The 12685-nt window shown below is 37.4% G+C and overlaps 1 protein-coding gene across 1 annotated transcript in view; it reads right to left on the minus strand.

Annotated features, from left to right (window-relative positions):
• The window catches only part of PLPP4 (phospholipid phosphatase 4), a 214346-nt gene that overhangs the window by 107097 nt on the left and 94564 nt on the right, over positions 1-12685 (minus strand). Inside the window, exon 3 of the mRNA XM_020988236.2 lies at positions 1332-1422. Within this exon, the coding sequence (XP_020843895.1) occupies positions 1332-1422 (91 nt within the window). The remainder of the gene's footprint in view (positions 1-1331; positions 1423-12685) is intronic.

The raw sequence follows: 12685 nt of genomic DNA on the forward strand, positions 1-12685 counted from the left end.
AATAATAGTGTGTCTTTGGATTCTGGAGCCCAGGGAAGAATGTGTTGCTGGTGGAGGAAGGGTTGGATTTGCTAAAGGAGGAACTAAGCAGTATATGTCTGAAGCCCCAGTTAAGTCCAAGTCATGACATCCCACACAGACATTTTCTGGTTATCCAGAAAATTCCATATCCAAGAAGTGATATAACCAACTCCATGCCTGAACACTGCCATCCACCCTGTGGTTATGACCCATTTATCAAACAACAATAGAGACATAGTAGGGAGCTTGTCATGGAAATCATAATTAAACCCAAATGCTAAAATGAGGTAAATATTCTCTTGTAACTGTTATCCTTTTATACACATATCATTACAAAACATGATTTGGGGATGAATTAGAATTAATTACTGAACAATGGATCAGTTTCCAAATGGTAAATTCAATTCAGTTGCCTTGACTGATGAAAATAACTAGAACACTGTAGACACAAAATGGGTTTATTTTGGTAATTTAAAGAAAAAATTGGTTTGATTATTTCCAAATTCAGTCAAATGCTCAGAAGTCCACTAGTAATACCAAAAATGAGGGATGTGATGCAAAAATAGTCAAACTGCTTGTCTGGTCAGAGCCTAAGGTAAATAAGCAGATAAAATATAGTTCCTTACAAATAGTAGATATTTAATAAATGTTTATGGATTAAACGTATTCATGAAGAATACATGAGACTTAAGTTTTTAAAACTTTTCCTTAGCAAATAAAGATAACCCTCTAAAAACTGTAAGCATTTTTGAGAGAAGGAGGGGTAAGGAAGAAGGCAAGGTGTGGAAGAGGTTAGGAGGTATTAGATTTATTTGTTGTTGTTGTTTTTTAACCTTCTTAATCAACTATTTTATCTTCCAGATAATGGGTATTTAGTCTATGGTTGGCTTCTACTTTCTTCAGAATGGATACTATTAGCCATATCAGTGGAGAGGACAGACAATGGACATGCTTCAATAACAAAGCTACCCAATAACATTTTCCTTGTTGCAAAAGGTTATTTTTGTCCAAAAAATATGATAATTCACTACTTGCACATTAACAGATTTGGTTCGCATATGTTTGGTGTAATGAAGAGTATTAATAAATGGGGGCAGAAAATATTCAAAGTTACCTAGTGGCCACTCATTAGACAGAGAAAATAGGCATCTTGTTAATCGGATACTTTATTGGACCAGGAGAAAACTCAGTTCTGGTGTGGTGTGTGTGTGTGTGTGTGTGTGTGTGTGTGTGTTGAGATTCTTTATACCTAATAATGATTTAGTTAAGTTCTGTTTTTTCATTCAAAGTACATACAGCTCATACTTTACCTAAAAAGGCCTCTTTAATTTCAGTCTTGTCAGTTCGCCGGATGATTTTCACCACAAAAATGACTGCCAGGGGTGTGAGAAAAGAGATTGCCTGCAAGAAATCACAAATAATCACTCAGATGAGCATCAGGTTACTGTGAAAAAAGCTGATTTGCCATCAGTTCCAGCTAACTTTATTAGACTGACCAGTTGAATTATCGTTATTGAACTAGTGACCTCAAGCAAAGTAGGATGATTTATAGCCATACATAAAGCACTGTTGTACAGACTTAAAAAGTTGTAGGCCTAATTGCGGGTTATAATTGATTTGTAATTGCTGGAAGCCACATTTAATGTGGTAGCTTTTAAAATCAAAATGAATAATCCATAATTATGATGACTCATCTTTGCCAGGAACTTCACCTGTAATTTCCATTGTCAAAGAAATTAAGGTGCTTCAACTGTAACTATCTTCTCCCTGTATATCTCTGTTTCTGTCTCTTTCTCTGTCTCTGTGTCTCTTTCTCTATTCTCTCTGCTCTCCCCCGCCCCTCTTGATTTCTGGACATTTTATGTCATTTTGTTTTTGTTCAGTTGCTTTCAGATGTATCTGACTCTTCATGACCCCATCTGGAATTTTCTTGGCAAAGATACTGGAGTGGTTTGCTATTGCCTTCTCCAGCTCATTTTTACAGATGAGGAAACTGAGGCAAACAGGGTTAAGTGACTTGCCCAAGGTCACACAGCTAGTGTCTGGAGGCCATGTTTGAACTATTTGAACTCGGATCTTCCTGAATCCAGGCCTAGTGCTCTATGCACTGCACCACCTTAGCAATGGATTTTATGTCATAGTCATAATCATTTAGTTCATTTCTCTCTCTCCCTTTTTTAGTATTTTAGGGCTAGGATTGTCTCTTTTACTTTAGAATTGAGCCCGTCCCCTTGCCTGGCTTCTCTCCCTCCTCCCATATGATTATGTACACAAAAGACTGGATAGAAGTATTGACCCTGAAAAGTCTTATTTTGTCTAAGGGTCATTAAGGAAACAGAGAGATACAACATTTGGACTTGAATATTTAGAAGGAAACATACTATAGGTGGAGAGAAAGGGAAGATTTCTTTTTTTAATTTTTAAATAATTGGAAGAGTTAAAGGTAAAGATCATTTTTAAAAAGCATATGGGGTAGGGAGGTGGGCAAAGAAAGGTAAAGAGAGAGAGAGAGAGAAGAGAGAGAGAGAGAGAGAAAGAGAGAGAGAGAGAGAGAGAGAGATAATAACGGGATAAATAGAATAAAGTAGGCAAGGGATTGGGAGGAAGAAGAAAAGGAGTATCTGAGTCAGGAGACAGATTTGGGGAAGAGATTACCTGAAGCAAAAGAAACTACAGCTAGAGGACTGATTTATTAAGGAAAATAGGGGGCTGGGACAAAACCCAGAAAGAAAACTGAGATTGTACTGCTTCATGTGATAGAAATTCCAGACAGCTATTGCTGACTTTCTAAAGATTTGTTTTTTAAAAGAAATGTCATAGCAGGATTTTATAAAAGTAAAAACAATAATCATAACCATGAAAATTAATAGAATGAACTCATCCATAATTCAGCAAAGAGCGGCAGAACAAATTAGAAAGCAAAACCCAACCATTTTCTGTATACAGTATGTGAAATGTACTAAAAGATTCACACAGAATTAAAAGAGGGGTTGAAGTAGAGTTTATTGTGCATCAATTGAACCAAAAAAGCAGAAAACGCAATCACAATCTCTGATAAAATTACAGTAAAAATAGAAATGATGAATATAGATTAACAGGAAGCTACATATGCTTCAGATATCACAGATAATTAAACCATATCATCAATATTAAATATATATATATATATATATACACTGCATGGCATAGCATCAGAATATGCAAACAAAAAATTTAATGAATTGCAAAAGAAGATATATAGTAAGATAATAGATGACTTCAACATGACTATTAAATTTTAGAGAAATCTAACAGAAAGAAAAATCAGAAAGGCCAAAATTATGTCAGCTACTCTATTTTGCCTCTCATTATGATCATGTTGGATTTCTCCCAAGAATGAAAGGTATAAACATAATTAATTATGATAAAAGGAAAAACAATAAGATTACATCAGTAGATACAGAAAAAACTTTCATAAAATATGGTTTGTATTTATGATTTTAACAAAACTAATGCAAGCACAGAAATAAAAGGAAATTTCAACATAGTTACAAAAGTATCTATCTAAAACGAAGAACTAGCATTGTTTAGAATGGAGAAACATTGCAAGCATTTTCAATCAGTCTAGGGATACAATAAGGATAAAGATGGCCACTATATTCAAAATGGCGCTGAAATGCTAGCCATAGTAGTAAATCAAGCAAAATAAATTAATGCTCCAAGTATAAGTGAAGAGTGATCAATGCTATATTGGCAGAAGAGATAATGTTCTGCTTGGAGAACCCTAGAGAATTACGAAAAATTCCGTGAGGCAATTAATAGCTTTTATAAAGTACCAGGATGCAAAAAACATCCCTGATATTTTTTTTCCTGTATGTTCTAACAAAACCACGAAAAATAAGTAGAGAGAGAAATGTCATTTAAGGTCACAACAAAATATATTAAATTTTTGAAAATTAACCTATTAGTACCCACAGAGAATTTGTATGAATACAACTAAAATAATTTTTACAGAAATCAATCAAAGCTTACATAATTAGAGAATATTTAATATTCATGTCTAGGTTTCACCAATATGATAAAAAGGACCATATTACCCAAATTATTTTATCGAATAAGGGCTATGCTAATCTGAAGGAATAAGAGGTCAATAATATCAAGGGCTATAATTAAAAATGATAGAAAGAGGGGTCAATACTACCAAACCTCAAACAAAAGCAGTAATTATCAGAATTAGCTGGTACTAGGAAAAAAAATCAGTGAACAGATCAAACAAGCAAGACTTAGAAATAAACATCCACAGTAATATTGTGTTTAATGCGCCCAAGAATACAAAACATGTAGAAAAGGCTTTTATTTTAGAAATAATTCTGGGAAAACTGGGAAGAAATTTGGTAAAAGATAGGTTTTAGGTCAGCATCTTACAACTTATACTATAATAAATTTCAAACAGATAAACCATCTACTATACATTTTAAAAGGCACACCACAGAACAATTAAAGGAGAAAGGAAAGTTAGGTATCTCACAATTAAGTAAGGCAGGGCAATATTATTAGATAACACTGAGAAACAAAAATAATTCTGATCAAATACAATGAATAATATTATTACCAGGCCATCAAAGTTAAAGGGTCCATCCTTCCTTTCTGTTAATCTTCAAATAAACTTTGAGGAATGTACTTTGTATGAGGCATTTGTTGGGTTAGTTTTGCTATTTGTTGTTCTCTGATATGTCAAACAAAATGTATCAATAAACAAAACAATGCAAAGAAAGATTTATTACAAATTCATCCTTATTATTTGACCCACATTCTGGAGCAGGGTCTAAGCAGAACCACACTATATAAGGCACATCTTGTGGTAGGAGAGAAAGCGGACAGGAAACAGAAAGTAATAATAACAACAGCAATGATAATAATAGCAACAATACCTAGCATCTATATAGTACTTTTAAGGTTTGCAAAGAGCTTTACAAACATGATCTCTCTTGATCCTCACAACAACCCTGGGAAGTAGGTGCTATTATTATATCTCCACTTTGCAGATGAGGAAATTGAAGCTTTGAGAGACTGAGTCACTTGCCCAGGGTCACACAACTAGTGTGTGTCTAATGCTGTATTTGAAGGTCTTCTTGATGCCACGTCCAGCACTCTATTCAATGCACCGACTGGCTTTCACATCAAAATTTTCCTCATTTCCCCCATCCTTCCTAATGGGTCAGTGCATCGGGGAAATGCATGAAAGGCTCACAAGAAGCAAACATGTAGTGTCAGTTGTGTCTATATCTTTTATTTCTGAATATCCATCTAGATCAGTGCTATTTTCATTCTCAACCCAAATCAACAGAGTTGTGGCCAATTTTACGACTATCCTTTCCTTAAATGCCCAACTTAACCACAGAATTCAAAGTTTTTCCAATGAAAGAATGAAGTTCAGGAGGAAAACCGTTCTGGCTCTAAAGCCAACACTCTCTCTATGAAAACATTCTCAATTATCCTTTGTAGTTTAGACACAGCAACACATTTACTTGAGAAATAGCTTCATTTGTTCTTTCTATCCCATGGTTGTTCAAGCTATCTTACAACTTCATGGGAGCACCTAAGAGGAATATATTTTACCAAGTGCAACATCTTCTTACCTCAAAAACTTCTAGCTCGCCTATTTCCCTGCAATATTGATGTTTCAATGTAGAAATTATGGGAATTGAGTGAACCACACTGACTCTATCAATTCTTGATCTAGCTTAATTCCTTCTCTATTCAATTGTGTGTCTGATGCAATTTCTGTATTATGAGAAAACTTTATTCAATTATGGGAATTGTGAGAAAATTATTGCATTATTTGAACCTAGCCCTGTGTGACTAGGAAGTTGGACCACTTCTACCTGTTGCTTAGGGACTCTTAACTAAGGACTTACATTGTGCTGACCAGAAACCCAGTCAGATTTGAAAATTGATGCAAGGAGTTTTCTCACAACTATCTATCTCAACCAGCCCATATATTTTATCTGAAAATTAGCCCTGTAGTGGTCAATTAGTTAACAGTTTCCACGTTCTGTTGGTTGAAAACAGAACCTTGGTAGAAGTGAGACATTTCTTTTTCTGATTTCAAGGAATTGCAACTGCTCCCTCTCTCTCCCAATTCTCAAAACTTATCCATCTCCTTTCCAACTTGGAAAGCCCCTAATCTTCCCTCCAATTATAAATCAGATTACCTAATCTTGTATCCTGGCTTATATCCTGCTTATTGTTATCTTTTAATGCATAAAAATCTATCTCCTTTATTCAGGTTCCAGTGCCAAACTGGGGAGGCCTGGGACCAATTTGTTTCACAATTGGTAAGCATTGCTTAATAAACTGATATTCTCAGAAGCTTGAACCTTCATTTCCTAAGTCATTTTATATTCTACCTGTCCTATCAATCATATAAAAATCATTCATGACCATAATGAGCATATATCTCCCTGTTAAACTATGTCCTTTGATATTGATCTTTATGTAATAGGCACAAATCAGATATTTCTTACATTTTTTATCTTACATTTCTTATTCAAGTACATTTACTATGATGTTTGATTGGAGTCCCTAGGACTGAAATTCTATGACACGGGTACTTACGCAAAGAAAGGGAACCAAGGAGCCCAACTCCAAAGGGAAAGGGCCAAGAGGAGAGCTGCCCTGCCAGGCTCACCAGATCACAGATTTAGGGCTAAAAGAGCCCTCAGAGGTCATTTGGCCCATTCCTTTCATTTTGCAGATGAATAAACAGGCTGATCAAGGTTAATTGACTTGTGCAGAGTCCTCCAAATAATATGTATTAGAATCAGAAGTGAATCCATGTCCTGAAGCCTTAAACACTCTTTCTACTATCCTACAATGCTTTCCTGCTGGCTGTCAGACAAAGTGTGAATTGTAGAAAGACTGAACAACCCTCACCCCATTTCAGCTGTTAAAGAGACCATTTCCTCTCTCCAGCATGTATATCTTTCTATGGATGGTGTTCTTAGATTGTCTTTCTGCTCAGTTCACTGGGGAATTGGGGCAATTGCATTGCAATCTCTTCATAAGGTATTTGAGCTTTTCTTCATTCTCTTACTCATAAATTTAATCTCATTGAAATACTTTACCTTTAAAAATGTATTTCTTGCCCTGGTCTGCCAATAAGGTGTTGGGACTGAATTTACAAGAGATCCACAGACTTTCTGAGGTGGAGACTCAGTTAAAGTCCACTCAAATTCTAATTAGGGTCTTAGATTTGAATCTGAAAAGCACCTTAGAGACCATAAGATCCAAGCCCTTCATTTTATACAAAGAAAAGTAAGGCCAAGGATGATGAACTGATTTACCCAAGGTCATTTACATGTAGCAACAGAACTGAGATTCAAATCCAGGTCCTCTGACTAAAGGCAGCCAGCCCTCTTTCCATTTTACTCTAAGATTCAATTCAGTAATCCAAGGGAATTCCACAGTGAATATAAATTACATCTGAGTCTTCTACAGGGTCTCTAGGTCCCTGAGGAAGTTATAGGTGTCAGTGAAAAAATGAACACCATCACATTGGTATGTCCAGATGTGGCAGGTATCTCTGGAATGTTACCATTTTTTGAACCAGGTCCAATCTATAGTTCTGGCAGAATACTGCAAGCAGTAAAATGGAGTTTTAGTGCCCTACCACCTTGCAACTGATGCCTCCCACACAGAAGCATATAGAAGGAAGATGGGGGTTGGGGGCAATGTGGGCAAAGAGCATCAAAGAAACACTGAGCTCTTTAACTGATCAAGTAGATAAAGAGAAGTTCAACTCCGGGAAGTCTAGCACCTGAAGAATAAAAGAATCATCTGAGAAGGAAAAGCAGGGCAAGGACCAGTATGTTCCCACTGTAAAAGTGGGATATGGGATATGTCCACAATTCACCTTGACAACTCCTAATCTTTTCAAAAGCAATCTTGGAAAATGATTCTCTCAGAGATAGAGATCATCAATAATCAAATGGAGGAGCTGTCAGTTAATGATATCATCTACGTGCCTTATCAGTAGTGGTGGCAGGAAAGAAAATCCAAAAACACAGGGCAGGATGTGAACTCTCAGACTTTGAATAAGAGAACTAGGATCATCACTGTGCTTTGCCACAAGTTCAAGGATGTGGTGGACTATCTGGTGGGTAGTCAGTGGTTTTCTGTGTGGGGCCTATGCATTGGGTAGTCCCACGGCAGAGGGGCATAAAGAAAAAATAACCTACATCTATTCTACCAATATGAGTCCATTCCCAAGGATTTCTAGGGCTCCCATCATTTTTTTTATCAATTTATGGAAAAAGTGGTTGGTGAAATGAACTAACTACTTGGAGAAGAAATATGGTAGATGGCATCAAATGCTCAAAAGCTGCCGATTTATAAATATCAAAGCTGCATTTCCCCCTCCAAATAAGTGGCCCACATTGTACCTCAGCAGGGACCATCAGTCTCAAAAATGTAAAAGTGATTTTCATGTTTTGAAAATGGGTGGGGGGAGGGGAGCCAAGATGGCAGTGTGAAAGCAGTGACTTGCTTGAGCTGTCCCCCAAACCCCTCCAAATACCCATAAAAAATGGCTCTAAACAAATTCTAAAGCAGCAGAACCCACAAAAAGACAGAGTAAAACAAATTTCCAGCCCAAGACAGCCTGGATGGTTGATTGGAAAGGCATATAACGCTGGGCAGGTAGAGGAGTGCAGTTCGGCGTGGGCGCACAGGCTGCAGCAAACCTGGAGCAGGCCTCAGAGGACTGAATCACAGGCAGCTATGGTGGCTTCCAGACTCCTCAATCCATGAACACCAAAGACAACTTAGAAGGTCAGTGGTAAAAGTCTGCTTTTGTGGTGAGAGAAGAGCTAGGTCAGAGTGCAGAGCAGAGGAGCTGGGGCAATGGCTGCTTCCTGAGCTGCCGGCCCACAGACTGAGGGGGAATCAAATGGCTGATCAGAGGGGAACTGCAGGGATCTCTTTGCTGGTGCTGAGGCAGTAATCTCTTGCTTTCCCGGTGCTTGGATCTGTGTCACAGTTCTGGGTGGCAGGCCTGGAGTGAGGAGGAGCGCTGGTGCGGTGGAGCTTGTAGTGGTGGTGGAGAGAAAACCCTCCTCACAGTTCCACGAGAGAAAAGACTACTTGTGGCCATTCACTCAAAGACCAGAGCACAGGCCAGGAAAAGCATAAACTCCTTGACCTTTATCATACCACCTTGGAAGAATTAAAAATCTACAGGTCCCTAGAAGTATCTCTGAAAACAGCTATATAAAACCCTGAAGCTTGGGATAGTACATTCTCCACATTGGAAGCAGACTTTTACCTTAACAAAGAGTTTAAAACCCAACTAGCTGGCTGGGATCATGAGCAAGCAGCACAAAAAGAGTCAGACTATATTATCTTACTTTGGTGACGAAGAAGATCAAAACATACAACCAGAAGAAAACAACAAAGTCAAAGCTCCCACATCCAAAGCCTCCAAGAAAAATATGAATCATCCCAGGCCTTGGAAGAGCTCAAAAGGGATTTTGAGAAGCAAGTAAGAGAAGTAGAGGAAAAACTGGAAGAGAAATGAAAGTGATGCAAGAAAATCATGAAAAACAAGTCAACAGCTTGCTAAAGGAGACCCCCAAAAAACTGAAGAAAATAACACCTTAAAAAATAGCCTAACCCAAATGGCAAAAGAGGTCCAAAAAGCCAATGAGGAGAAGAATGCCCTAAAAAGCAAAATTGGCCAAATGGAAAAGGAAGTCCAAAAGCTTACTGAAGAAAATACTTCCTTAAAAATTAGAATAGAGCAATTGGAAGCTAGTGACTTTATGAGAAATCAAGACACAGTAGAACAAATCCAAAAGAATGAAAAATTAGAAAACAATGTGAAATATCTCATTGGAAAAACAACTGACCTGGAAAATAGATCCAGGAGAGAGAATTTAAAAATTATTGGACTATCTGAAAGCCATGATCAAAAAAAGAGCCTAGACATCATCTTTCAAGAAATTATCAAGGAAAACTGCCCTGATATTTTAGAACCAGAGGGCAAAATAGAAATTGAAAGAATCCACAGATCTCCTCCTGAAAGAGATCCCCAAAGGAAAACTCCTAGGAATATTGTAGCCAAATTCCAGAGTTCCCAGGTCAAGGAGAAAATATTACAAGCTGCCAGAAAGAAACAATTCAAGTACTGTGGAAACACAATCAGGATAACACAAGATTTAGCAGCTTCTACATTAAAGGACCGCAGGGCATGGAATATAATATTCCGGAGGGCAAAGGAGATAGGATTACAACAAGAATCACCTACCCAGCAAAACTGAGTATAATCCTTCAGGGGAAAAAATGGTCATTCAGTGAAATAGAGGACTTTCAAGCATTCTTGATGAAAAGACCAGAGCTGAATAGAAAATTTGACTTTCAAATACAAGACTCAAGTGGAACATGAAGAGGTAAACAGGAAAGAGAAATCATAAGAGACTTATTAAGGCTGAACTGTTTACATTCCTGCATGGAAAGATGATATTTATAACTCATGAGACCTTTGTCAGTATTAGGGTAGTGGAGGGGAAAAATATGTATGGATAGATGATAGATAGATAGATAGATAGATAGATAGATAGATAATAGATAGATAGATAGATAGACAGGGTGAGTTGAAGATGAAGGGGTGATATCTGGAGAATAAAATTAAGGGTGAGAGAGGATTATACTAGGAGAAGGAAAGGGAGAGGTAGAATGGGGTACATTATCTCCACAAAACAGACAAGAAAAGTTCTTACAGTGGAGGGGAAAGGGAAGGTGAGAGGAAATGAGGAATCTTATTCTCATAGGATTTGGCTTAAGGAGGGAATAACATACACATCAATTGGGTATGGAAATCTGTCTTACCCTACAGGAAAATAGGGGAGGAAGGGGACAAGAGAGCAGGGGATGATAGAGAGAGGGCAGATTGGGAAAGGGGTAATCAGAAGGAAGTACTTCTGAGGAGGGACAGGGTCAAAAGAAAGAATAGAATAAATGGGAGGGCAGGATAGGATTAAGGGAAATAGAGTTAGTTTTTCACAACATGTCTACTATGGAAGTGTTTTGCATAACTGCACATGTATGGCTTGTATTAACTTACTTGCCTTTTCAATGAGAGTGGGTGGGGTGGGAGGAAGGGAGAAAATTTGGAACCCAAAGTTTTAAAAACCCATGTTTAAAAAAAAAGTTTCCATATGCAATGGGGAAATAAGAAATACAGGAAATGGGGTATAGAAAGCTATCCTGCCCTACAGGAAAATAGAAGGGGAAGGGGATAAGAGAAGGGGGGGGAAGAGATAGAAGGCAGGGCAGACTAGGGGAAGGGGTATTCAGAATGCATGCCATCTTGGGGTGGAGGGAGGGGCAAGACGGGGGAAAATTTGGAATTCAAAATCTTGTGGAAGTAAATGTTGAAAACTAAAACTAAATAAATTTATAAAAAAGAACACCAGGGGAAAAAAAAAGAAAAAGATGGCTGGGGGAAAAATGTGAGGAGGTCTTTAAGGATATGGTTAGGTACCCCCCTCTCCCTGTCACCTCTCTCTCCTCCCTTTCCTCCTTCCTTTCCCTCTTTCCCCCCTCTGTTCCCCCCTTTTCTCCTTCCCTTTGCCCTGCCCCCATCTCTCTTACACACACACTCACAAATAACTTTTGTTGGGCAAAGCATGTCTTTCACATTTACACACCAATTGAAAACAAGAGCAATAGTTCTCAAAATATGGTCCAGGAGTCCTCTATAGCCTTCTAGGGGGTCCACAAGGTCAAAATTATTCTCTTAATAACACTAAATAATACTGAAAATAATAAATAAATTAAATACTTAATAATACTAAAACATTATTTGTCTAATAAGATACTCCTCCTTTTTCTAGCTACATATTTGTGTAAGGCCAAATTTTTTTCAATATAATTCAACCAAAATGACATATCACAATAGACTGAATGCTAGAGCAGGTAAGAGAATAGCTATCTTTTATAAAGCCAGACATTAAAACATTTCCTAGAAATATTTAAAATAGCCTTTTTTCTTCATTGAATTTCTTCTTTGGGAAAATACAACAATTTTGATAAGATCTATTATTTATATTAAAATGTAGCAGTTTTTTATTGATATTTTAAATGAATAGATATTTTTTAAATTATCCATTTAAATTAGTACAGCAAACACTGATAGATATAACTCTCACAAACAAAAGTTTCTGGGGATCTTGAATAGTTTTTGAGATTGCAAAAGGGTTCTGAGACAAAAAAAAATTTGATAACCATTAGCCTAGAAGACTTTGGAACACTCTTAAAGCAGGAGAGTGATGACCACCAGAAGCTGCCTTTGCCAGTGGAAGACTGAGAGTGAGACTCATTATCTATCCACAAATTGGAGTTCTTGGCTTTTGAAAAGGTTTACCATCATCCAGGTATGTAGAGTACTCTGTGAATGGTTCTCTTAAACTATGTGATTCTGTGATATCTGATTCTCACTGTAGGCCACTGGTGACATTCCATTCCACTGGTAAAACTATGGTCCCAGCTAATCACCCCCAAACATAAGGGGCTGCTACAAGTTCCTGTAGAGGCACCAATGATAAAAGTGGATTTTCATTCAGCCACAAAGGCACAAAAAGATTAGTTAATGAATAAGCATTCATCAATGGCCTACTATGGGCTG

This window comes from Phascolarctos cinereus, unplaced genomic scaffold, assembly GCF_003287225.1.
Source record: "Phascolarctos cinereus isolate Bilbo 61053 unplaced genomic scaffold, phaCin_HiC Scaffold_3;HRSCAF=262, whole genome shotgun sequence".
Lineage (NCBI taxonomy): Eukaryota > Metazoa > Chordata > Mammalia > Diprotodontia > Phascolarctidae > Phascolarctos > Phascolarctos cinereus.